This window comes from Dipodomys spectabilis, unplaced genomic scaffold (genome assembly GCF_019054845.1).
Source record: "Dipodomys spectabilis isolate Male_0828 unplaced genomic scaffold, ASM1905484v1 ptg000138l, whole genome shotgun sequence".
NCBI lineage: Eukaryota > Metazoa > Chordata > Mammalia > Rodentia > Heteromyidae > Dipodomys > Dipodomys spectabilis.
This window is the reverse complement of record NW_024870815.1, coordinates 6973536-6997266: the sequence shown is the minus strand read 5'-3', so window position 1 is coordinate 6997266 and position 23731 is coordinate 6973536. Positions and strand designations below refer to the sequence as shown.

General features: G+C 40.3%; 1 protein-coding gene across 1 annotated transcript in view; it reads right to left on the bottom strand.

Moving 5' to 3' along the window:
- The window catches only part of Egflam (EGF like, fibronectin type III and laminin G domains), a 170652-nt gene that overhangs the window by 93926 nt on the left and 52995 nt on the right, over positions 1 to 23731 (bottom strand). The window contains exons 2-5 of the mRNA XM_042690631.1: positions 18291 to 18400; positions 16931 to 17014; positions 8107 to 8224; positions 6959 to 7094 (exon numbers count right to left, since the gene is read on the bottom strand). Of these exons, the coding sequence (XP_042546565.1) occupies positions 6959 to 7094; positions 8107 to 8224; positions 16931 to 17014; positions 18291 to 18400 (448 nt within the window). The remainder of the gene's footprint in view (positions 1 to 6958; positions 7095 to 8106; positions 8225 to 16930; positions 17015 to 18290; positions 18401 to 23731) is intronic.

Sequence of the window (23731 nt, the reverse complement as noted above, 5' to 3'; positions counted from 1 at the left end):
ATGGCTGTGACTTGTGGCATTCTCAAGTAAAACCAATATGAAGGCATTGTAACTGGGCTTGATGTAGCATAATATGAAGATTAACTCTGTAAGTCTTATTAGAAAGACATTTGCAGGGATCCAGAGAATTGTTTAGGCAGAAAACTGTGGAAGGGAGCCAATGCTAAGCACTTTTCCTTTTCATTTATTAGAAATAACTAAGAAACTCATGTTCAAAGCTTTTCACAGGTCAGATACTTTCTTTTCTTTTTCTTTTTTACAAGAGAAAAGTTTAAGTAATTAAATAGAATGCTTAAGGTGTTCAAAGAATAAGGATTCAGCATGCCAGGAGCAAAGATAAAGTAGACAATCTTATTCCTAGATTTTTTTTATACCCTATCCATTTCTAACATAATTTTTTTACATGACTAATAATTTTTTATTATAAAAATGTTGTACAGAGGGGTTACAGTACATGAGTAGGGTAATGAGCACATTTCATAGCGAGCATTGTTACCTCCTCCTTTATTCCCCCCTAACATCACTTTCCTCCCCGCCTCCCAACTCCTCCCACTCCCGACCCCGACATTGAAACGTTCATTTTCAGTGTAGTGTCCTGTACATTTCGTCATCACAATGAGTCAGTCTGCATCCCCATTTAAGCGTTCTGCAATATCCCTTCCCCTCCCAAATTACAAAAATGTATATACAAGGTGCAGAACACCAGCATCAAATCCAGTGAAAACAGGGGTTATACCATGGAGGAGAAGATACAATAGAAACAAAAGAATCACATAGTGCATTGTAAGTATATTATAACACTAGCAAGAAAGAAAAAAGAAAAAAAAACCTCTTGTGTCCCTGTCTTGGGATACATTTTGCTTAACATTATTTCTCATGTGGTCATATGTACATGGCCTTTGACCTCTGCTTGTCCTAGACATGTAGTCACTGCAAACAAGGGAAAACATGGCACCTATGTTTTTTGGGCCTGCTTACTTCATGTAATATAATTTTTTCCAGGTCTTCCCATTTCCTAAAGAAAGAGGCAATGTCATTCTTTCTGACAGAGGAATAGAATTCCATTGTGTATACATATATATGTATATATATACACATACATATGTATATATACATATATATGTGTGTGTATGTGTGTGTGTGTGTGTGTATATATATATATATATATATATATATATCACATTTTCTTGATCCATTCATCTACTGAGGGGCATCTGGGTTGGTTCCATATCTTAGCTATAGTAAATAATGCTGCAATAAACACAGTTGTGCTGCTAGCTTTAGTATGGTCTTGTTTGTGATCCTTTGGGTAAATGCCCAAAAGTAGGATTGCTGGGTCATAGGGGAGCTTTATGTGAAGTCTTTGGAGGAACCTCCATTCTGCTTTCCAGAGTGGTTGAACAAGTTTACACTCCCACCAACAATGTAGTAGGGTTCCCTTTTGGCCACAACCCCTCCAGCATCTGTTGTTATTAGATTTCTTGATTATAGCCATTCTAGTTGGGGTAAGGTAGAATCTCAGCATTGTCTAGATTTGAATTTCTTTTATGCTAGAAAGTTGAACATGTCAGACACTTTCACAACCATTGGAAGAGGTATTCTGTACACCTATCTTGTTCCTAAAACACAGAAATATTTTAAACCTTCATATATATCCAAAATGAGATACTATAAATTTTCGACTAAAAACATCCATTGAGGGTTTTAATCTGACTTAGTCCAGCAGTGGATAATGCAAAGCTCTAGAGTGACTTTTAAGCAGTCATGTGACATCTATAGAAAAAAATTACCATAGGAAAGTTCAGTGGAAACCAGCTCTTACCTCTAAACAACCTGATAGAAACACATGTGAGATATGGCACTTGATAGCAGCATTGCAATGAGGAGAATTTTCCCAGGCCTTTGGTTTTCATTGTCACCATTGTACATGTATTTTTGTTTGTGAGAAAGACACTTACCCTGGGGAAATTTTTAGCCAGAAGAAGGAAGATTTCTCAGGCATTTATAGCACAAGTATTTCAAAACATGGGTGGCTATATTTATTCTTGGTTTTTATTTAATAAACACTTAAGCATTGCTATTGCTGCCTGTAAGGAATTTTCAGTATCACTGCAAAAAAAAGAAATACTCCTTTCTTCAAATGCATGGCCTTTCTGCTCGAATAAAAATGCCGGAGAAAGTTTTCAAAACACTGCAAAATATGTTGCAGCCTTCAGGATTGCCTCTTCAAATCTTTTCTCTGCTGCTCAAAAACATTAAAAATCTAGCACAAGTAAAGAAGCCAGTGAATCTGCCCCAGGCCAACATTAAGGGAGACTATAAAAAGTGCTCCTATTTAAGTTTTCATCCTTCTTAGCCAGACACTAGACTATTCCCTGACACAAAGTCTGAGTGGGTACCTCTGTGTTGAGGTGGCAGATATGGGATGAAGAACAAAGCTTGCTTGGTCCCAACTCCATGACTCATACGATCATCGTAACATCTGGCTGAAATATCATAGTAACTGGTTAGCAGATAGAAACCCTCTACCATTGTCTAGTATAATCTCTCAGGCTGGTTTTCTATTAGTCAGGAAGGTATTTCTTTTTTTTTTAATAATTTTTTATTGAGATTAAGTGATTACATGAATTTCACAAATTTCACAGTATTATGGGATAGTGATACTTAAAGTCCCAGACACATTTTAACCAGGAAGGTATTTCTTTGAGAACATTTCTTATACTGTCTCCAAATGATCTCCACAATAGCATTAGTCTCGTTGCATGGCAGGAAAGAGGAACAATTGACAGGTACTTACCTACCAAGATGAAGTGACAGAATTTAAACAAGGACTGCCCAGTCAGATTCTGATCTCCGACATATAAATGTAGGAGAGCTACAAACATTCACACTACAGACTACACTAACTGTAGTTTTGACTAAGAGCCCAGGAAAGCTCTCTCTACACTCTGAGATGTTGACAAGCAGCCCAACGTTACATGCCAACAAGCTCTGAAGGCTTTTCTTTCCATCCCAGCTACAACCTAATAAGAGAGTGTCCAGACACAAGGGCACATTGGCTCATGTCTGCAATCCTAGCTACTCAGGAAGTAGTGATCAGGAGGATTATGTTTTAAGGCCAGCTCTGATTTTTTTTTTAAGCAAGAGCTCATCACAAAAGAAAAAACACTACATGGTGACATGGACCTGTCAATCATCCCTAGAACTATGGTGGGAAGTAGAAATAGGAGGATATGGCCCAGACAAAAAGAAGGACTCTATTTAGAAGTAATCAGAGCACACTATGTTGAAAATGAACAACTGATGAGGATGGGGGATCAGGAGGGAAAAATATGGGAGAAAATGAGGGAAGAGGTGACCCTATTCAAAAGCAATGCACTCACTACCTGACCTCTGGAACTGTAACCCTTCTGTACATCACCTTTACAATAATAAATTTAAAAAATAATAACGAGTAAAAAGTGGTTCAAGTGAGGTGTAGTAGTTCAAGTGGTAGAATACCTGCTTAGCAAGTGGGAAACCCTGAATTCTAAAGCCAGAAAGAAATAGGGATCTCCTACACAGGTTGAGCACAGCCCTGCATCTTTGAAGGTAGATTCTTGGCCTAAGGGGACGTGAAGCTTCACCAACAAGGAGTAATGGGCTAGAAGTCAGGAGGATTCAGTTCTATTTTTTTTTTTCCGGTCAGTCATGGGGCCTGAACTCTGGGCCTGGGCACAGTCCCTCAGCTCTTCAGCTAGCTGAAGAGTGGTAGGCTAGCGCTCTACCACTTGAGCCACAGCTCCACTTTTGATTTTTTTCTGTTTATGTGGTGCTGAGGAATTGAACCCAGAGCCTCATGCACTCAAGGCAAGAGCTCTACAACTGAGCCAACTTTCCAGCCCTCAGTTCTACTTTTAATTCTGTCCCCACATAGTCATTTCATGGGGCTGAGCAACTGATACAACTGAGGCTCAGTTTCTTCTTCTGGAAGTCTGGAGGGAAAGAACCAAACACACACTGAATGTTGTTCATGCATAAATATGAAACTCTGATGAGGATCGTGTTCGCCTGCTATTACAGATGAGGACATGTTCTGAGGAATCTTGCAAAAAAGACCACACTCTGGAAGATGTAGGAACAGAATTCCTAGTACAGAGCTGTAACCAGGGATGGGCTTTCCCCTCCTCATACCACATGGACCAAGGAGTCCAAGAATTCTAGATTTGAAGCTAACTTTCCAGGGCATTATGAAGGCATTTTGTCAAGGTAAACCAACTACAATGAATAAGTAATTAATATGAATGATGTAAAAAAAAATTTGTTTGGCTGGTCATGGGGCTTGGACTCTGGGCCTGGGCGTTGTCCCTGAGCACTTCAGCTCAAGGCGAGTGTTCTGCCACTTGAGCCACAGTATCACTTCTGGTTTTCTGGTGGTTTACTGGAGATAAGAGTTTCTCAGACTTTTCTGCCTGGGCTGGCTTTGAATCGCGATCCTCAGATCTCAGCCTCCTGAGTAGCCAGGATTACAGTCATAAGCTACCCGTGCCTGGCTGAGTGATGTAAAATTTAAAATTACATGTAAGAAATTGGACCTTGAGTCCCTCAGACTTGAGTCCCTCGGGACTAGCTCTGGATGCTCAAATTATAGCTATTACAAGTACCTAATGCCCATCTATACCTTATACTTTTGCAGGTTTTTGTAAATGTCTACAAAGCTCTTTCTTGGATACTTGTCCTTCTAAGGACACACTATAAGGCTGGAAGAAGTTATTGCCCAAGTGTAGTAGATAGGGAGCTTGTGTTCTATGCCTGGGGGGCTCATGTCACTCCTATCGCAGGTCTCAGAAGCAGTTCAGATGTGGATGTTTTTGAGAGAGCTCAGATATGGCTCCTACAACTTGTAAGTGTTTTGCCTAGAGCCATCAGCTGGTGAGCAAAGGAAACCACATTGTCTCCACTTCTGTCTCTCAACCCTGTGACTCTTATCTTTTACTTCCAGTTGTGCATGCAAGGTTAAGAAATGTCCATTTCTACCTTTTTTTTTCAGTGTGCCAGATAAAGAGTAAGTTTTAAAAAATACTTTGAGACTCTTATCTCCAGTTAACCACCAAAAAGGTGGACATGGAGCTGTGGCTCAAGTGGTACAGTGTCCTTGAGCAAAAGAAGCTCAGGGACATTGAGTGCCCAGGCCCTGAGTTCAAGCCCTAGACAGACAGACAGACAGACAGACAGACAGACATACAGACACACACACACACACACACACACACACACACACACAATTTTAAATAGTATGTTTTGTTCTGCTCATGTTGTCTAATTTACTTGTAGGCGCAAATTACAAATGTTAAGTTTTACTCCAAGACTTTCACATGAAAAAGCTGAAGTTGTAGAACTTTCAGTGTTGCACATTTAACTCATATTTGAAACAGAATGGGAATCCTTTCTATTCTAGGCATATTCCTGGTTTTGCCAACCAAATCTGTTCAAGGACAGATTTGGGATTACTTTCATGGCAGAGTATTGATTTGCGACTTCTCAGTATCCTTCCCTTCTTTCCATATGTATTCCCTCCCTCCTTTCTTCTCTCCCTTCCTCTCTTCCACTCTTTCTTCTTTTCTTCCAAAAGGACCTAGAATCTGTTTGCCTGCTTTCTACACTCTATGCTACAATTTCCTTTGAAATCCAACTGTCTTGAAGACTCAGTCCATATACTTCCTGTCTGAATGACCCACCAGTTGTTTCAGAACTTACAATATGACCACTGATTATCTAATCTGTGATTATCTAATCTGTGAGCCACTGTGATTGGCTCAGAAAATGGAAAGAAATCTATGTCTGGCCAATCAAAACACACATCAAGATTTCACTGCATGTAGGGAGAAATCCACTCTCTTCCCAATAGAGAGCTCTGCTAGAAGACTTGAAGACTGGAGTGCCTGGCTACCTAATGGAAAAACTTGCCTAGAAATGAATCAACAAGACAGAGAGGTAGATGTCTGTCTCAGTCTGTCTCAGACTGATGAAGTGACAGATCTAGTGTCCCCTGAATTTAGATTTTCCACTGGTCTTTTACAGTCACTGTCTCCATTTTCTCCTTTCAAGCTTCTGCCACTGAAACAAGCTCTGAAGAAACCTTTTCCCAACCAAGGAACAGGCTAGCAGGTGAAGAAACAGAAGCAGGGCTACTCAAATCTTAGATATTTTTGTCCCAACTTCACAGAGCTTTGGGAATAAGGTTCTAAACAGGCTCTTTGTAAATCCATAAAAGCAAGCTTCGGGCGAGCCCCGTGACCTCTAACCTGGAGTCCGCCAGCTCCACACCCATGTTCAGCCTCACTCAGCAGCAGCCACTTCAGTCAAACCAAGCAGGAACCAGAGTTCAGAGGAGAAAAAAGGCTTAGATGGGAAATTCTTTTGGTTCACTTTTTTCTTTTCCTTCCTTCCCTTTTTTTGACAAAATAATAAAATTACCCAGCAGCATTGAAAAATCAATGTGTTTCCATCTGTAAATTCAATATGAACTTCTAATATCCTTCTAACAAGCTGAATAACAAGAATTAGAGATTGAGGCAAGGCAGAAAGCAAACCAAGACACTTGGCCCAAGATAATATGAATGCAGAGGACATGATGCATTGTATTTTTTTTTTTTAAAGATTCCGCTCCTCCTGAGCAAAGTCATCAAATATTTACTTCAGATGCAATGTTTTAAAGCCAGAAGAGCTTGAAACACAGTCAGGATTGATGGCAATGGCGCCTCAGGAGTTTTCAGAACTCAGAACAGTATCTGGCTATGGGAAATGGGGAGGGGGAGGGAAGGATGACAGGTTTACCAGATACAGGGATAAAGGCTGACCTGAGTATAGAAAAGGCCTGAAGCCTCTGTACCTTCTTTCACATGCATGAGGTCAAGACCTCTAGTCTTATGCACTCTGCATAGCTAAGAATGTCTGTAGTCTCGACACAAAAACTTACCTGATGAATTCCACAGAGTAATACTGCATAGAGGAGCTGCCTTCACTCTCTCCAGGTTTCCAAGACAGAGCCACCTCAGAATCAGAGACCACCAGGACATGAGGTTGTTGGGGTGCTGCAGGGGGCTGGCAGGAATCTAGGTATGACAATAAAACAGCTAACCATGGCAAGTGGTCATAGACGTTGGAGAGGTTGAATACATTTTTTTAAAGTGTATTTCCCATAACCAAGCAAAACATCTTCGAACACACACACACACACACACACACACACACACACACACACACACACACACCACACACACCACACACATACAATCACAGCTGCATTTCCACATAAGGCTCTCAACAACGGCAGCTTGTTCCTCCCTTCTGCTGTAGACACCTCTGGCTAGAAGGCCAAATGCTTAGGCTTCGTTTATCCCCAGGGCAGTTGCTGTGTGCAACTTAGAACCTTCCATCCATATTCCCCGCTACCAATCAGTCTTTCTTTTGTCTCTGTTTGCGTCTTGGAACTGACATTTACCACCAAGCACAATGAAATGCTTATCATCATCATTGACACTTGCTTTCTAGCTCCGGTGTGCTGTTTCTGTGAAGATCAGAACCCTCTACTAGCCAATGCTATACTATCTTTAGGTCCAGACTTTTCATAACTTCCAGGTTTTTTTTTCTCAGACTACTGCTCGGTCCTGGAAGAATTTTCTACCTTCCTAAGGATTTTCTGTAATTTGGTTTGAGGACCTGCTGGGGTTATTTGCTAGTAATTCCTTCTCCCTATACAAAGAGGACCTTGTGCAAGCAATGACTGTAGTCCACCGACCTCAGCAACTCAGAGATCACCCTAGCGCCGCCTTGATAAGCACCTGTTATCTTCCTTTGCCATGGCTAATTCTTCTTCTCACATTTCCTTTCCTACTCACCTATCCAATCTGTCCTGTGGGTGCACTTCTCACAATTAGTGATGGACTACATTCTAATCATCCCTCACCCCATTAAGTTCTGAGAGGCTCTTGATCATTCCGGTCTTTTCAGGGTCTAGCACAGTACCTGGTACCTGGTACTTCCTGGTTGACATTTGCTGAATGAAAGATGCATGACTAACAGCCAGCCATGTTCATATTATTAATGAATTGGAACCTATTTTACCTTGGGACAAAGTGGAAACATGCCGAGGAGAGCTAAGCCGCCCTTTGCCAGTCTGGCTGTAAGCTGCTATGCTCACTTGATATTCAGTGCCTGGCTTCAAATCTCCAATCACTTCTTCCTGTCAATAATCAAACAAGAAAGGTGCTGATGGTCAGAAGTTCTGTGTAAGCAAACAGGTTTACATCTTGAACCCCCTAGGAAATTGCTTGGGACAGAGATTGTTTTGCTGTGTTTAGGATTTGCCCAGCTTTAAAATGTGCTACAAGGGAACCACAATGACATTATTTCCTAAGCCTGGAAGGTACCTCTTTATTGAGATCTACAAACCAGCCTAGAACTGGACTCGTTCCCACTCTCAAAGGCTGATCTCAACATCCTAATTCTTTGACCAGAGTACAAAGCTGCTAGGAGGGAGGGGAATAATCGCTGAAGGCTAGAACTCAAGTTCTTTCTTTCAATTTGTAGACTGTAGTACTCCAGGGACCAGCCAACCACACAGCAAACAGAGGTCTACATTTATATCCATAAAGTAAAGGGTTCTCAAACCTAAAATAGCACCAGAATCCATGAGGAAAGCTTTAAAACAATTGGCTGGGTTTAACTCACAGAGTATCTCATTTATTAATCTTGGGAAGAGCCTGAAGAATTTCCATTCTGTTAGTCTTGTTGCTGGGCCAAGGACTCTCTCCCATTGAGAACCATTAGGATTAATGATGGATGAATATGTGAACTTCCCCTTAGCAGAAAGCCCCAGCAGAAAAGGATTTGCTCCACCTTGGGCATCTACAAAAATAGTGGGTCTCTGAGGCTATGGTGCTACATGGTAGGAGAGAAGCTGTAGGGAGCTCCGGTAGTAAGGGACCAGACTTGGAGTCAGTTCACCCTGGGCTTGAATCCTGAATCTGCTACTTATTGCAAATCAACTTCCTCAGCAGAACAGATGTGCCATGGGACCACCTTGCATGGCATGAATGTTTAGGATAATATGTGGACTGCAACTACCATGGAGGATGTGCTGTGGAAATAGTCTATAATGACTGCTGATTTGGTCATGTGAATACCCTCCTCCTCCTCCTCCTCCTCCTCCTTCTCCTCCTCCTCCCCTTCCTCCTCCTCCTCTTCCTCCTCTTTGCTCATAAGGGTTCTTGAAGACCCATTCCCTCCCCTGGACATTGTTCCTGACCATCCAGTCTTGTGATCCCACACTACTAAATCTTGTGCCACTAATCTAACACTTACGTATACAAGTTGAATAATATAAGTTGAATGCTCCTAATCCCCAAATCCAAATTCCCAAATACTGAATACTGAAATAACACTCATGAATAGAATACCATACAGCTGATTGCATGTGTAAGTAGTACTTGAAACAGAGGTACCCTGAAAATATTTCAAAAAATTACATTCAAGGTATACACAAAACATAACTGAATTTCATATTTAGACTGGGTCTCATCCCCAAGCTATCTCATTATGTATATGTAAATATGCCAAAATGCAAAAAAGCTCAGAAAACATTATAGATAAGGGACACTCAAATTGTAGCACATATTTGTTGCTAATTCTCCTATGATACGGTAAGCCACCTAAGACCAGAGATCAACCATATCTTCCATTTTTTTCACAAAAATTTCTATAGATGATAAAGCATTTACTATTGCTGAAGAAAAATAAGGAGATTCATAAACCTGTTTTGAAGTTGGATATGGTGGCTCTTTCCTGTAACCCTAGCTACTTGGGAGGCTGAGATTGAAAGGATGTAGTTTGTCATGAGCCTGAGAAAAATGTGTATGAGGCCCCATATTAACCAATAAAGAGTTGGGAGTAGTGGCATGATCACATCCTGATCACATAGGAAGTAAAATAAGAGGATTGCAGTCTAGCTTGGCTATGGGAAAGACAATATTTTATTCAAAAAGGGTTGATGGTGGTGTGGTCCAAGAGGTAGGGTATCTGCCTTGTAAGCACAAAGTCCTGAGTCAAACCCCAGTACCAACAACAACAACTACAAAATCATTTAGAAAGCATTCAACAAATAATTATCAAACCTTAATACAGTACTTCCTAAACCCTGATTTCATATTACAATACTTTAGAGATCTAAAAGAAACAAACACTGGTACCTAGGCTTCACTCTACACTATATCTTTTCTTTGTTGTGAATTTCCAGCCTCTCTCCTTTCTTGCTGATCCTTCTGTATTTACTGTGCTCCAATATCTCCCACCAGAAAAAAAACAACTATCATTCCTCTGCCACATATGAACCCCCAACTTCTTTCCTCAGAGGCCCCTCTCTAAAGATGTGGCCGCCACCCCCTTACCTCCTCGTCACTTCTCAACTTACTTTCCTTTGCTTCTCTCTACAACTGTACACGCTGTTCTTACTGAAGTCCCCATGATTTTGTAGTCAACCCAATGACTCAGTCACTATGGATTTTTATAACTTTCAAGATTGCTGCTCTCCCTTGCTTCTGAAATCACTTTATTTTCTTGGAAACCATGCTCAACTTCTCAGTTACCTCCTTTTCTCGTTTCTGTTCTTCAAATCTCCAACCAATTCCCCTTTTTCTGACAGCCTATGAGGGTCTCCCAAGAGCTACCCCTCCGCTTGCCATCATCTTTTACTCTGTAGATTCCCATGGGAAATTTCTCCTCCTCCTAGATTCTCATGGGAAATTTCTCCTCCTCCACCCTTAGCTTCTTGCATACCTTTCTGATGACACCTCATGTGCCCAGCCAGCCAGCGATGGCCTGCCTCATTTCCAGGTGGACGTTTCTGACTGCTTCTTGAACAACTCTACTCAACACTATCAAGCAACTTAAGTTTAATATAATCAACTAATCATTTCTTCATCTACTAGCAAAAGGAAAAGCAAATACGGCTCCCTCTCATTACTCAAGCTAGAAATCTGTCACACTTCCCTCTGTATTCATCCTCTTCCGTCACCACCTTCCAATCAGCCAGCCACCAATATAGCTGATGACACGTCTTTCATTCCTCTTGAACCTATTTGTTTCTTTTCAGCTTTTCCACCCTTTATATCTAAATCCTTACAGTAAAGATAATGTACTTTGTGGGGTTTTTGGTTATTGTTTTTTAAAGGATGGAGTTCTTTTTTTTTTTTTTTTTTGCTGGTTCTGGGGCTTGAACTCAGGGCCTGGACACTATCTCTGAGCTTCTTTTTTTTTTTTTTAATTTATTTTTTATTGTGAAAATACCGTACATAGGGGTTACAATTAGATGGGCAAGATAATGAGTACATTTCTTATCAAGCATTGTAGCCTCCTCCTTTGTTTCCCCTTCCCAGCCTCCCCCCCCAATCCTCCCCCCCCCCCCCCCCGCCAAAGTTGTAAAGTTCGTTTTCGACATGACAACTTGTACTTCTCATTGTTGCAACGAGTCCACCTGTATCCTTATTTAAACGACTTGGTTTTCCCCTTCCCCTCCACAAATTATATCGACATCAAATACAGTGAAAGCAGGGTTATACTGTGGGGGAGGGAAATACAAAGCAACAAAGAAATAATCTTATAAATGTGTTAGAAACAAATGCATGAAAGAAAAAAACATTTAAATACATATCTTAGGGTTCATTTTCCTAACATCACCTTATCTGACCTTTTCTGTTGATTCATACATATACTAGATATTGCAAATAAGGGAAACCATGGGACCTATATTTCTTTGGGCTTGGCTTACTTCACTTAATATAATTTTTTCCAAGTCTTTCCATTTCCTAACAAATGGGGTAATGTCATTCTTTCTGATGGAGGCATAGAATTCCATTGTGTATATATACCACATTTTCTTGATCCATTTATCTACTTCTCTGAGCTTCTTTTGCTCAAGGATAACACTCTACCATTGGGAGCCACAGCGCCACTTCTGGCTTTTTTGTGGTACTGTGGAATTGAGCCCAGGGCTTCATGCATGCTAGGTAAACACTCTACCACTAAGCCACATTCCCAAACCCAGACAATGTACTTTGAATCTGCCTGGCACCAATACTGTCTACACTTTCAATTTAGACTCCATAAGGCTATGCTAAAGTTATATCCTTAAATCTTAAATCTGATGTTATCACTTTCCACCTTAAATCCCCCCTTCAGACAACATATTTATCCTTCTAGCATCACCCCATGCACCTCCCTTCCCAGCATTCTACATTCCAGTCATACCTAAGAACTTGGCAGGACTCAAATTTATGCCATTCAATTCCTTGCCTCTGGGCCTTTGAACCTGCTGCTCTCTCCACATGAAATGCCCTTCTCCCTACTCCTGCCTGGCTCACCCTGCTCATCCTTCATGACTCAGTTCAGCTGAGACATTACCTCATTTCTCTACCCGGGCCCCCAGTCTGGTTAGGTGTCCCTCCTCTATGCTTCCTCCATGTCCTTGATGGACCTTAATCTGATCACTCCTCACTTTATAGTGTAATTGCCTGTTTATTTGCCACCTTCTCCCACCTGCTTGATGGCAGGAAACAAGTTCTTATTCCTCCAGCATCCCAAAGCTGAGCACAGTATTATCAGACATAGAGTAAACATTCGTGCAATGCTCTTGATGAATGAACAAATGAGCTGAAGTGAAATGAAAGAAAGAAATCAAGAGCCAAGATATCCATATAAGAGGATTACCTCATCAAGAAGTGAGCCTCAACTACTGACCTCTTCATGTTGATCAATAGTGTTAGTGCTTGCTATGGTTTGAATGTGTCCCTCAGAGTTCATGTACTGAGGATAAATGTCCAGTGCATCAGTGTTGGGAGATGATGATTCAGGCCTGAGGGGCTGCTGTTGTTATTGCAGAGGTGAGGGATTGTACGAGGGTGCTCGTTATGAAGATGGGAGAGGTGTGATAAAGTCAGTGTGGCCCCTCTTGCTCTTGTGGTTCTCTTGCTCTCTTGTGCTGCCTGGCCCTTCTGCCTTCCGCTATGAGATGATGCAGCCTGAGATGCTCACTAGATGCTGAGCAGCCACACCCTTGGACTTCCAGCCTTGGGAACCATCAATTCATTTTCCCTAGAAACGGCCCATTGCATGGTGTTTTGTTACAGCAGTATGAAAAAAGACCAAGACAGAGAGCTTGGTTTTGACCCTCAAGTCAGTAGCTTCAAAGATGATAGAAGGTGTGACACTGTGGAAGATGCATTGTACACACAAATTAAAATGTTGAGTTAAAATCCCTTTGTGCAAATATTTAAGATATGATAGATAGATAAGACAGACAGACAGACAGACAGACAGACAGACAGACAGACAGACAGATAGATAGATAGATAGATAGATAGATAGATAGATAGATAGATAGGGCACGCTTCAAAAAATTCCACCTTGGCAGCTAGGCTATTTGGGCCAAATTTATCATTTGTTTTTTATTTTTTTAAATTTATCATTTAAATCAGAGTAACCATCAACTTAATCTCCTGTTTGAAATTCAATATGGGAAACTAAATAAGTCATTTTTGGATGGGTGGCACAATGCTGAAAAGAAAATCTGGCGTTGTTAGAGGGAATAAAGAAAGGAAAGGCTAAAAAGGATGCAGGGCTATTCCCAGAGTGCTGCCCACCAGTTTAAATATTTTCCCTCTTCTTCAATCAGTTTCACTGATTCTTAGAACAGACAAAATTGCTTCAACCTTTAAAGATGTTTCTCTTAACCTTACTCTGCTGTGTGAGATGAAGCAACATGTACATAGAGAAAAGCATCTCCTTTTCAATGACAAAAAAAAAAATCTGTCTGCTTATACTAAAACCAAGTACTCTCCATTGGGCCTTTCTTGGGATGAAGAGATGGGGAAATCAACATTTTGGTGACAAGAGACCACCACCCACTCCTAGATTGGGGCAAGGTGTTAAGTTTCCTAAAACATACTTACAAAAACTACCCAATGTTCAGATAGTCCCTGGAGAGGAGAAACAAAAACAAAAACAGAAGGGACATAAAGAGTAAAAGAAAACTTGCCGGAGTAAAACAGAAACTTGGGCAGTTGACCTGCCCCCTCCTCTAGCTACAGCCAAAATGGTATGCAAACCACAGATCACTGCAATATGAATTTTATTGTCTATTTACTCAGCTCTTGTTCTAGGTCAGGTGTCATGCTGGGGGCTCTACAGCATTACCTCATTTCAAACACAACATCTGTATGCTATAGGATGGTAAGATACAGCACACAACTTCCTAAACTTTTCACTCATGGCACAGTTAGCTTTGCTGAGACATTTTTACAGCATGCTCAGACCACAAGAAGTGCTGATTAAGACTTATACCCAACTTAGGAGTAGTGTTTTACACAGATGCTTCTATTTTCAGAGTGCCCCTGGAGGCTTCCTGCAAAATCCACAGCATTCTGTTACATAGTTTGGGACCCACTGAGACACTATCTAGAGCAGTGATAATATCAGGATCTCTATTTTGGTGACAGGAAACAGAGACACAGAAATATTGACCAGCAAGTTTGCTAAAAGTCAGGAATCTGAACTCATGTAGTTTGACCCCAGAACCTTTGTATGTTAGCTCCAACCACTTACTGACCCACTTTCTAGCCTGTATATTCTGCAACTCTCCCTCATGACCATCCAAACACAAATGCCCAATCCACATGCATGTGGACAAACATGCACCTCATCCCTAGGGTTCAAACCATTCTCCCATCGGGATGCCCTCCTTCAAATCTGGCTTTCTAGAAAGTTCCTTGCTTCAATTTCTAGTCTCAACGTTTTACCTCTTTTTTGTTCCTATACTCATCTCTTTTCCATAGCTGTATAAGTATGTGTGTATTAGATGCCATGTTAATTATATCTGGTCTCATGTTATTCTTTAATTATTTTTTATCAGTGTAAAGATAGTTTTCTGACAGGTCTAAATGCTGTCTCTGAATAGAGATTGTTTGTTATCTTGTGATGGACCTAAAAAGGCCACCCTTGCAGTTTTTGTCATTAGCAAGATGATCAAGTTGGCAATTTACTCTAATGTCTGCCTGTAAGTAACAGGATATTTAACATAAAAGTTATCATGAGTGATAATGGATACTTTGAGATGTTATCACGTATATACACATATATAATATATATGTGTATAAATTTAAATATATTTATATAAATATAAAAATATAATACATAATATGTATAATATATAATAAAATATGTTTACATAAACATGTTAATATAATTTATATGTTTATACATTTATATATTTATATTTATATATGGTTTGTTCTTACAGAGGTCTCATTATACCTTCCATGGGGCAAAGTTGAGGCTAAGCAGGTTGTGACTGGCCAAAGTCGCAACCTACAAACAAAAAATGCTGAACCAGGAGCCTAGGATACTGTCTCTCTCATGGCCCTCTGTTTCATGACCCAGTAACCTTCACAGAGATGCCAGTTTTCAGCCTGGGTCCCTTCCTATGGGCAGGCTCTCCATTTCAGAAGCTCTTTGCTTACTCCAAGGTGCCGTCAGCCCTGTGCTCTTAATACTTTGGTTGTGTACAAGTCAGAGTACTGATCTCTGCAGAACACAAGGCTGGACTGTCTGGAGACATTGCCAGGGACAATGTGAACCCTTTGGTGGGCTCAGTGGACTTGTGGAAAGTTCCAAGGCTGTTGAAGGGAGAGGGACTGTCAAACTTATGGTTTCCTGGATGATGCCAACTCAATCTCCCCGCTTCAGATAGAATAAACCCCAGAGCAGGGACTAAGGTCTTCCAAGGTTAATGAGGGTTGCTGAAGGACAAGTCAAGCTTTGAGATTAAAAGCACGCCATGAAAATACAAGCAGGCTGAAATGTGCAGCTATCCTTTCCTGGTCATGAGAGTTTGGGTAAAACTAGTTAGGAGAGGAGCTCAGACATGTCAGCCTTGCATTTACCCGTCACTGTCTCTTATTAATATATGATTTGGGGAGGTTTCTTCACCTCTCTGAGCCTCGGTAATCCTGTCAGTAAAATGAGGTCATAAGAGAGTCATGAAGATTAAATGGAAAAACAAGTGGAAAGCATGAGAGATGATGTCTGGCGGGAAATAGACTCTTAATAAGTAATAGCTACTTATTAGTGGTGACAAATAGGTTTCAGACTGTACTGCATTTACCAGGCACTTATTAAAAAGACTGACAAGGAATGCCACCATCATTATCAAAGTGTTGTGGGTGTTGGAGTGACTCCTTGTAGAGCCTTCTAAAGACTCCAGTCTGGAGATGATACTAACAGAATGGGGACAGAGAAGAGTGAAAGCAATGGGATCAAAAGATGCCTAAGGCAAAAAGTTCACTCAAAAAGACCTTGACAGGAAAAAAACAATAGCGGAGCATCTGACAATTAGTGCCGAGTTTGAAAAGGAAAATAAACAACTTGGGCCATGTGAATATGCATTTCAAATTACATCATTTTTTTAAAATACTGCATCCCCCAAGCAGTTGGGAAGACATAAATGTGTCATATTTATTTATGTCTTATTGGGATCTTTAAAAAAAATCAAAATTACACTTTCTAATCAAAGAAAAAGGAAAAACATATAGCCATAAGGTGGCTACTTCTGCTCAAGACTAAAAAAGGATGGCAATCCAGGACAAAAGCATTTATACAAGGATTCTCTGATCAAATGTCTTTCTTTCAGGAGAGATAGACAGCATGTTAGAGAGTACATGCATGAGGGATATTTGGGAATTGTAAAGAACCACACACACGCACACACACGCACACACACACACACACACACACACACACACACACACACACATGGATTATTACTATATATACCCACTAACTCAGAATTCATATGACCTTCCCAGAAATACCCAACTGCCAGGATCCAGGAGGTACTCACAGTGACTGTTGTGTCCTGGCTGAGAGGTGCACTCTGGGACTGCTCCCGGAGATATTTATCTGCATCAACTTCAGAGTAAAAGACCTTGAAATAAAGCAGACATCTTAATGAGAATAAAGCAAGTACTTACCTAAGACCACTCACAAGAGTGCATCACCTGGCTGTTAGATACATAGGCCATAAGCTCAAGAACATTTAGATGCCAGGAAAGAAAATGCATGCTAGACACCTAGGATGGAGAAGACAACTCAAGGCCTTTCCTTTTACCTCCTTAGGTAATTTTCTATGCTCCTATGTACGATAAGACTTGAACCCAGAAACATAGTTCTCTATTTTAAGAACAAAGGACATGAGCTGTGATCAAAGGTTCCTGTCCCTTGGTGAAATAAAGTCAGTAATGAGTAGAGGGGCTCCAGGTATTAAAGGGAATTTTGGTCCCATCTCCAAAGGGCAGCTCAGCTCCGTGGGTGTGGTACCCTTTCGGAATGTGGGCTCAGTAATTGTCAGCTCTCCTGATACAATAGAGATTTCAGAACTCCAAATATTTATCTATAAAATGTTCTGCCTTCTAAAGTTGATTTATTTCTAAAAGCACTGTTCAAAGAAAACAACTTGGTTACTGAAAGCAGCCCAATTTGTACAGCCTCTGATGTGTTTCCTGCTCATTCCTCCACTTTATCTGTCCATCTTTTCCATTCAGATCTTTCGTTGTTTGATGCTGATTGACAACCCATAACTATGACTTCCCACACTTCTGCATTATTCTCCAAATTTGTTGTATTAACTTGGATAGCAGAAACAGTATCTTCTTGTTTTATTCTTTCCTTTTCTGTAGAGAAGAAGGACTGGAAAAGATCCTAACTGGTAGATACAGAGTGCATGTTTTAGACTCTTACAAATGCCCTTAAAAACATTCCCTATGGCTCTAACAACAGCTGAATGAGGAGTCATTAACACTGGGGTGGGTGTGGGAGACCTGATGAAGGCCACTGACAAGTTGAGCACCTCTAATCAAAAAGTCAAAATCCGAAAGCGTAAAAAACCTGCAACTTTTTAAACCCCAACATGACACCAAAAGTCACCACATGATAGACTGTAGTCAAAACATAGGTGTGCTAAAATAAGGTATAAACTTAGACTATGTCTATAAGATGTATATTGAACAAGGGGATTTCCTGTTTAAACTTGGGTCTCATCCCAACCTAGCTCATTACACATACGAATATATTCCACAATCTGAAAAATTCCCAACACATTTGGAGAAGGGATCGTTAACTTGTAGAGGAGATACAAGGGTAGAAAGGATGGACAGTCACCTTCACACACCCACCAGAGAAAATCTCCATGGCTGTGGACTCACCGTGTACCCAATGATGGGACTCACAGGATGCCTTGGCATTGTCCACTGGATGCTGAAAGCTGTGCAGTTCAATGCGCTCAGCTTGATGTCAACGGGAGGCCCCACCTTGCCTGCCGCAAATAAAAGACATTGTGTTAGAGGCTCCATTCATCCCATCTTGTGTATATTTACGTAAGATTTCTGAATGTGGACTTACACATGGAGAGCCACATCTGTCTCGGGTGATCTTAGAGGGACTTGGCTGTTGCCTCCCAAGCTGTCATTGCTAGGGACATCAACCCGACTGACTTACAGCCCATTCTGTCAGTTGCAATAGTTAAGAGATCAGCAAAGCAAGACTGACAGTGGTCTAGACCAACCGACTTGTGACTTTAGGAATTTGGAACAGATTCAAGCAAGATGTTTACATTTTTTTAATTTATGACATATACTTTCTATATTTGTTCTACCCATGTCTCCTTAGTATCTTCTGAGCATGGAAATTATAAAAATATGAGTAAATATAAAAAGAAATTTAAAATTTTCAAATGTTTTACTACCTACTCAAACAATTTTGACCATAAAGTGTTTTATAATTGAAATTATAAAACAATATATATATTAACAAAATTTAGAAAATAGAAAAATATCATCTGTACTTTTATTATTCAGCATTTAGCATATCTCCTTTTAGTCATGTAATACTAAAACATAACAACAAAAAATGTGAACACGTATTTATATATGCACATGGTTTCTATTTTTATTGCTGCCTTTGTGATATAGCAATCATTATATATATGTATATGCTTATAATTTCAAGTCTTATTTCCTTTAATTTACTGTCATTAAGTCATTAATTTTAATAACAATGATGTTTAATCACAATAATGTTTCCATTTACTACCAACATGGTCACTTACTATTGTTAGGCAATTGGTTGCCCATATGTTGCAGTTTTGAGTTCTGTTCTATGAGGACAGGAACCAAGTCTACCCTTTCTAGCATGCAGAAACTAGTAAAGGATAAAAGTTTAACAAACACTTCTTAAGCAAATGAATGTTCTGAAGTTTGATTTTTCACTTACTACTATGTCCTGTTGCATGTTCCTTTGAACTGTTGCATGCAATTCCCGGTCATATCAACTAGGATACCTTGCAATGTACAAAGATCTAATGTATCTGTTTCTTGAACTGGGACCAACTTATTACTGCTGGGGTGATTCTCTAAGTTTTTTTCCTATTAAAATGTTATTACTTCAATTTATGTATTACATGGCATAGGCATGCCCTGGGAAGACAGCACTTTAGTGCATCGACTTAAATTTTAAGAATTCAGAAAAGCCAAGGAAAATACTCAACTAACCCCATGAATTATATTGTATTAGCTTGTTATTATATACATTTTCTGAAACATATTCAGATGTTGCTCCAATTTTTCTTGTTATTCTTTACTGAGTAATTAAATAGCTAACTGTCTCCCCAATGTTTTCAGTAACAGAACTCAAGGAAATTCTGGTAGACCAGCTAATAGCTCAATTCTGTCACTTAGAAAAAACTGTGAGGCCAGGAAGCAGCTACAACTACTTAACATTTTCTCCACTCAGTAGTTTAATCTTTGCCTTTTCCTTAGTTCATGATCTAAAATCTGATCTGAATGGCTGACCTCAGGCCTTGTGATTTCCCCTGGACACAACAAAGAGGCATGAGAGGAAGGATCTGTCAGTCCTTTCTGATGATGACAGGATGAGGGAAGTCTTGGGAATTGTTCTTATAATGAGCTTAGACCCAGAAAAGAAGACTTCCGAAAGAAGGTCAGGATCATAGAGAAGGGATAGTGAGAGGTTGTGTTAGGAAAGATCAAGTGGATGAAAGGAAAGTCAGGAGACAGAGACCTCAACAGAGGAGACCAGGCTTTCAGCAGAAGGCTCTGAAGAGGGTTTGGAGGGCCTGGATAGATGAGATAAGAGAAATTAATAAGTGAAATGGGGCAGAGCAAAGGGAGGGGTGGGAGCGAAGGGGAAAGAAAGCTTGGACATAGGGAACCTCTGGCCATTTGCCATTTCCCTGGAGAAAGTTCCAGTGGTAGATGCTGTCAAACGGCAAATAGCCTCTGATCTGGAGGTTTGGCTAAGGGTACAGTCAGGCAGGGAAGAGAGAAGGACCCAGTGGTCTTTATAACTGAGTTTACCAGTCAAATCAATATAGGTCTAGGTCAAGACCTAACCTCCCTTACTTGGCTATGAGGCAGGGAGAGCCAGAGGCTCTGGGTCACTTTCTGGCCACTGGTTAGCCAAAGTAAGATGGAGGGACAGACTAGTTCTCAGAAAGCTGCTGAAGAGAAAGGACAAATTGGGGAGAGGACGAAAGGAAAGGGAGGTGGACACAGTCCTCACAAGGACAGGACTCCTCTGGGAACTCCATCCTGGGTTTCAGCACCAGATGTTAGGAAAGATCAAGTGAGGAAAGGAAAGTAGGGACACAGAGACTTCAACCAATCAGATCAGGAATTGATTATCACTGGAGAGGGCACCAAGTAACTGGCAACAGAATGAGAGATAAAAGGGTGCAGAAAGTAGGGAGTCTGGGCTTTACATATAAAGAAGAAGCTGTTAGGTTGTGAAATGGGACTGCAGCCCCAGATAGCTCACCAGGGGCAATGTGCACTTCCCAGAAAGGGCTTGGGGTGAGGTTTTTCTAAGAACTTCCCCTGGGGGCTGGGGAGGGGGAGGAGATGTTAGTGGGCCATGCAGACAGAATTGGGTTATGAGAGCAATGCAGATTCCCATCAAAATGTCTGCAAAATACAGACCACGCATGCACCATGACTCACTGAGTGACAGTTCCTCTTAAAAAATTCACTGTTAAAAAAATGCAGAGAAGAACATCTGTATGTGCCTTCTTGCAAACATGAGTAGGTATTTCTAGGATGGATGCCTATGAATACATATGTGGCATATGTATGTTAATTTTGATTTACCATTTTATATTGCTCTCCCTGAAAGATTCAATGGACCAAAACTAAGCATATGCTGTTAGTTCATTTGGGTAAATTCTTTAAGCAGGATTTCTACATTGGAGATAACTTTTCAACCTTGGCATTATTGGTAGTTGGGGATTGGTTTGTTGTGTGGCCATCCTGCTGCATTGTAGAATACATAGCAGCACCCTGGTCTCCACGCGGTAACACAGCAATGGTGCTCCCCACCCAGTTGTGAAAACCAAGAAAATCCTGACATTGTCAAACATCACCAGGGAACACAACACCCCCCCACACCTGCTGAGAAGTACTTCTTTAAGAGAATGAATAGTTTTAAAACTTTTAACACATACAGTCATACTTACATCTTGAAAGCCAAACAAATGCATGCTGATATACTGAGAAAGCCCATATACATAAAATTGTATTATCAAGTATGAATATCACATCTTAAAATTTTTCTGCTCTGCAAAGGTTACTGTCAAGAGAATAAAGAGACAACCCAAGTCTCTCAAAGACTGGGAGAAAACCTTTGCAAATGATGTTTCCAATAGTCCAGATTGTATATGTGTATTCCCATCGAATTCATATGTTCAACCTAATTCCTACTGAGATGGCATTTGGGAGGTGGTTAAGTCACAAGAGCGTGGCCCTCGTGGTTAGGATTAGTGGCCTTATAAAAGGGACCCTTAGCATTAGTGGCCTTATAAAAGGGACCCAGCCGCTCCGTGTCCCCTTCTGTTATATGAAAACACCAGCAAGAAAGCCTTCACCAGACCCTGGCTCTGATTTGATCAGTGAGAAAATTTTTTATTCACAAGCCACATAATCTATAGTATTTCATTATAGTGATTGAAAAAACTAATATATCATAGAAGGGAAAGGAGGAGAGGGGAGGAAGAGTAAAAGAGAATTAGCTCTGTAATGAAGGTTCAGAAGCATCTGGCTTTACTGTCTCCACTGCTACCCACAACTACCTCAACATCCAAGCTAATGACAAATCCTGGAATGCTTCACTATGTGGATGACCTTGCTTGGCTGGATAATCAGCCTCTGCTTCCCCCCTGCCTTCTATATCTCCAAAGAGTACATGTAATTAGTGGAGTTTAATTTAGATCCAGAATACTGGTTGCAAGGGAGTCTGGGAGGTGTAGTTTTATTTTTCCAGATTTTGCATTACAGTAATGGCTCCTAGAAGGAAGGTAAAATGAATGTGTAATAAATCAATCTACACTACCCATGACATAATAAATTCCAATTTTCTATTTCTTTTTACCTTCATATTCTCCAGTAAAATATGCAAATCAAACTCTGCTGGGACTCCGTTAGGAGTCCTATTTTATTTTCCTTCTGATTCACTTATTTGCTTTTTCACTTACCTAACAAATATGAATTGAGCTCCTTATATGTACAAGGCACTGTGCCAGTCACTGAAACCACGTTAATTATAAAAGAGATATAAAGGCACAAACAAGTTAGTAGGATACAGCGCTTTGGTGTGAGGGGCATCAAGATTGGATAACGAGGGGCTTTTTCGTGGTTGGCATACTCATGCCAAGGATATATCTGGGTGTGTCTCAAACGGTATCAGGAGTAAGGCAGACTGAGGATGGGACAATGTACCTCAGCCTTGAGGGAATGGTACCTACTTTTTCCCAGAGTTGGGAAGAGGCAGGGGGAGAGGGGCGCAAGCCACAAACTCACAATGATCAGGGCCCAGTGGTTGAGTGGTGGGGAGGGACGGGAAGGAACCAAGATGCCTGAAACAATACAGAGGAGGGCTGTACACGACCAGTCAGCGGCAAGTTTAAAAAGGATACTTTACTACTCATAAAGTAGGAGTCTGCTCATCTGCACTAGCAATTAAAAGATGGTCAGATCAGACCTTTGGACCAAATACTAAAAAGACTCCAGATGGATATGGGAAATCTAATCTTCGATAAATAATTGAATTTTCAAATCTGATTTTTTTTTGAGGAGGAAACTTTCTAAGCTTAAAAGAGGTTATGAAATAAATCAAAAGAAAAGTAATGGATTCTAAATCATAAAACTTTCATTATGCACTTCAAAATTTACAAAAAGAAAATTCAAAATAACAGATGGAGGGGTGAATAATTACTGCAGAATGACAGGCCAAGGGATATCTTTATCATAAAACTCATACATATTGATTAAAAATATATTCAGACCCTAATAAATAAAATATGAAGAGATAACTCTGAAAAGAAAATGTATATCTAGTAAACACACATGGGGGAAATATTCAAATTTGCGAGTTATCAAAGAAACACAATTTTTAAAAATTGAGATGTTGTTTTCACCTATTGAATTAAGCCAAAATATTTAAGTGAGAGTAACGAATGCTTACACGAGGACACAAATGGGCTAATCACAAAAAAAAAAAAAAAATCACTGATGGCACAGTAAATGAGTGCACAGGCATTTAGGGAGATAAATTGGCAATGCAGAATCATTTCCAAAGT